The sequence below is a fragment of the Girardinichthys multiradiatus genome, chromosome 4 (genome assembly GCF_021462225.1).
Source record: "Girardinichthys multiradiatus isolate DD_20200921_A chromosome 4, DD_fGirMul_XY1, whole genome shotgun sequence".
In the NCBI taxonomy this organism is placed as follows: Eukaryota; Metazoa; Chordata; class Actinopteri; order Cyprinodontiformes; family Goodeidae; genus Girardinichthys; species Girardinichthys multiradiatus.
Genome location: NC_061797.1, coordinates 41,169,894 through 41,172,269, shown reverse-complemented (window position 1 = coordinate 41,172,269; position 2,376 = coordinate 41,169,894). Strand labels below are relative to the sequence as shown.

Sequence of the window (2,376 nt, the reverse complement as noted above, 5' to 3'; positions counted from 1 at the left end):
TGACAAAGTTGCCGGGGATCTGCATTCCAGGTTTTAAAGGGGCGCAGCAGCCCTACACTTTTCTTTTCCCTCAGATGGCAGAGTTCAGTTGTGAAGGCGAGGGTGTTCGTCTAAAAGATGAAAAGACCTGCGCCTTTAAGAGGGCTGTCTCCCCTTTCCCTCTTGCTCCCCCTCAGCCACACAGACACACCTCCTATGAGCATTTGTGAGGCAGCTCCTGTCCCTTATGTCTCTTTGTAGGGAACAGAGCAGACTTCCCAGAGCATCACTGAAGACAATATACAACTCTAGGGACTACACCCGAGCTGCAGACCTCTGTGCAGCCCATCTCTCAGCTGCAGCAGCGGATCCCAACAAAGTGGGCACGTGGAGAGAAAAGACAGACCAACTTGAGCTGGAGGAACATAATTCAGAAGTCCTGAAGAAAAAGTGGAAATTTTAAAAATAAACAATCCAAAGGTCACTTCTGAAATGAAGAAATAATGATCAGCAGGTCAGACTCATCATCGTTGGATTGGACCGCAAAAGAAAAAGGTGGAGTCCTGATATGAGCTTTCAGTTTCTCTTTAAAAAAAGTTTTGTTTAGGAAGACTCAAAGCACACTTCAGTATGTGCAAAAATTATGATAAAATTGCTAAAAATATACGCAACAGAAAAAAAGGCTAATTTTACCTTGTAGTGTGTTTTTTTCTTTTCATAGGAATCTGGAACATATCCCGAATAGACATTGGTGGTTTGAAAATGAGCAGCTCTTTAAAGAACATCTTGAAAGGTCCCAACAGTGCTTTTAATTCATCAGCCAGGCGTTTATCTTATTTCTCCAGCTCTCTCTGAGAGGGAACATTAAAGACTTTGTTGATAGAGCTCTTGGGGAACGAGTAATAATTCGTATATGAAGTCTTAAAACTTTACAGCTGTTGACTGAAGAGAGACAGAATTGCCAAGTGCATATGAAAATTATATTTTGCTGTATTCTATGAGGGAGAAGTATGTGTCTGGACTAACAATACATTGCTGCACAGGGGACTGCAGAAATGTTTACAGGATGTGGAGTGTTTAGTGGCAATAACCAGTGTCTGGCTAACAGCAATGTCACTCCCCAACCAGGACATGAGATAAAGAGACCAAACCAAAGTGCTAATGGAGTAAACCAAGGGACGTGCCGTCTTTATCAGGGTCAAACTTACACGAATACTGTAATGCAGCCAGTGGTGTTCGACAGTGTCTCTAATCCACTGAAACCTTCACCGTTGACACCTTCTGCAACAGCAGTTAAACTAGGACAGGAAGGTTTCAAAAAAGTTTGCCGCACTGAGGAGGACAGCCCCTGTCCCTTTCCAGGCTTGGCTTCTGGGGTGCTGGAGATGCGTGTCAAAGAGGGTAGCAAGATTCGCAACCTAATGGGATTTGCTATGGCTCGCATGCAAGGAGAAAAGACTGGAAGTGCAGGAGGTGCAACCGTCGGCGGGCTCAGGCAGGTTGTCTTTACTGGGTCAGGTCGTGCGGTCACAAAGACCATCACTTGTGCTGAGATTATGAAACGAAAAGTGGGCTGCCTGCATCAGATCACCAAGCTAAGGTATAAAGTGTTGAAAGAAGTGTGGGAGAGTAACCAGGGGGCACCTTCTGAGATGACGGTGCACAGGACTGTACCTTCCATCAGCATCCTTCTTTCTAAGGATCCTCTGGATCCACAAGAGCCAGGCTATCAGCCTCCAGAGGCTTTTAGTGCATTGTGGGAGGACACAGCTGTGACTGAGCCTGCAACGCAAACAGCATACAAGAGACCTCTTGGACCATTGACATACAGCAGCTTCCCTTCCTGTAAGAAGCTGTGTTTGGGGGAAGGAGTCTCAGTCCTTCCTCCTAACTGACTGGCTGAACCCCTGTCACAGTGGAGAGGATTGAATCAGCAAAGTTCATTTGGCGCTGCACTCTATTCTAGCACAATGCTGAGACAATCAGAACATTCACTCAGTCAGAACAGTGCTTTCTTAGAAGAACTGAATCCCAATTCAAGCCTCAGGAGGTCAGTTTGACTGAGACTGAAAAGCTTGCTTCTGCTCAAAGAGTACAGAACAGATTTATGGCCCCAGACATTACAACTGTGGTAATGTGTGACTGTACTGTGTGAAGAACAAAACAACATCAAAATGAAGCCATTGATTGCACAAGTTGTGGGTTAAACTATTATTGGTATGAAGTCATTTTTGTTCATAAATACCCTGAAATTAAGTTTTTCAGATTTTAAAAAATGATTTTAATAGAAATTAAAAATGTAAAATACAGATGGTATAAATAATTGCAAATGTGCCAATGTAGTTTTGTCTGACTATCAATCTTCACACAAAAATAAACATTTTTTCTCCAAATTAA

At 43.4% G+C, this 2,376-nt stretch overlaps 1 protein-coding gene across 1 annotated transcript; it reads left to right on the top strand.

Moving 5' to 3' along the window:
- The first annotated feature begins 208 nt into the window (after positions 1-208).
- rpp25b (ribonuclease P and MRP subunit p25, b) lies at positions 209-2,376 on the top strand. Its single transcript, XM_047362559.1, has 2 exons — positions 209-534; positions 701-2,376. The coding sequence occupies exon 2, from the start codon at positions 1,035-1,037 to the stop codon at positions 1,872-1,874; it is 840 nt and encodes a 279-aa protein (XP_047218515.1). The 5' UTR covers positions 209-534; positions 701-1,034; the 3' UTR covers positions 1,875-2,376.

Coding starts and splice junctions, on each gene's coding strand:
- rpp25b (XM_047362559.1), top strand. CDS start 1,035: ATGTTTACAGGATGTGGAGTGTTTAGTGGCAATAACCAGTGTCTGGCT.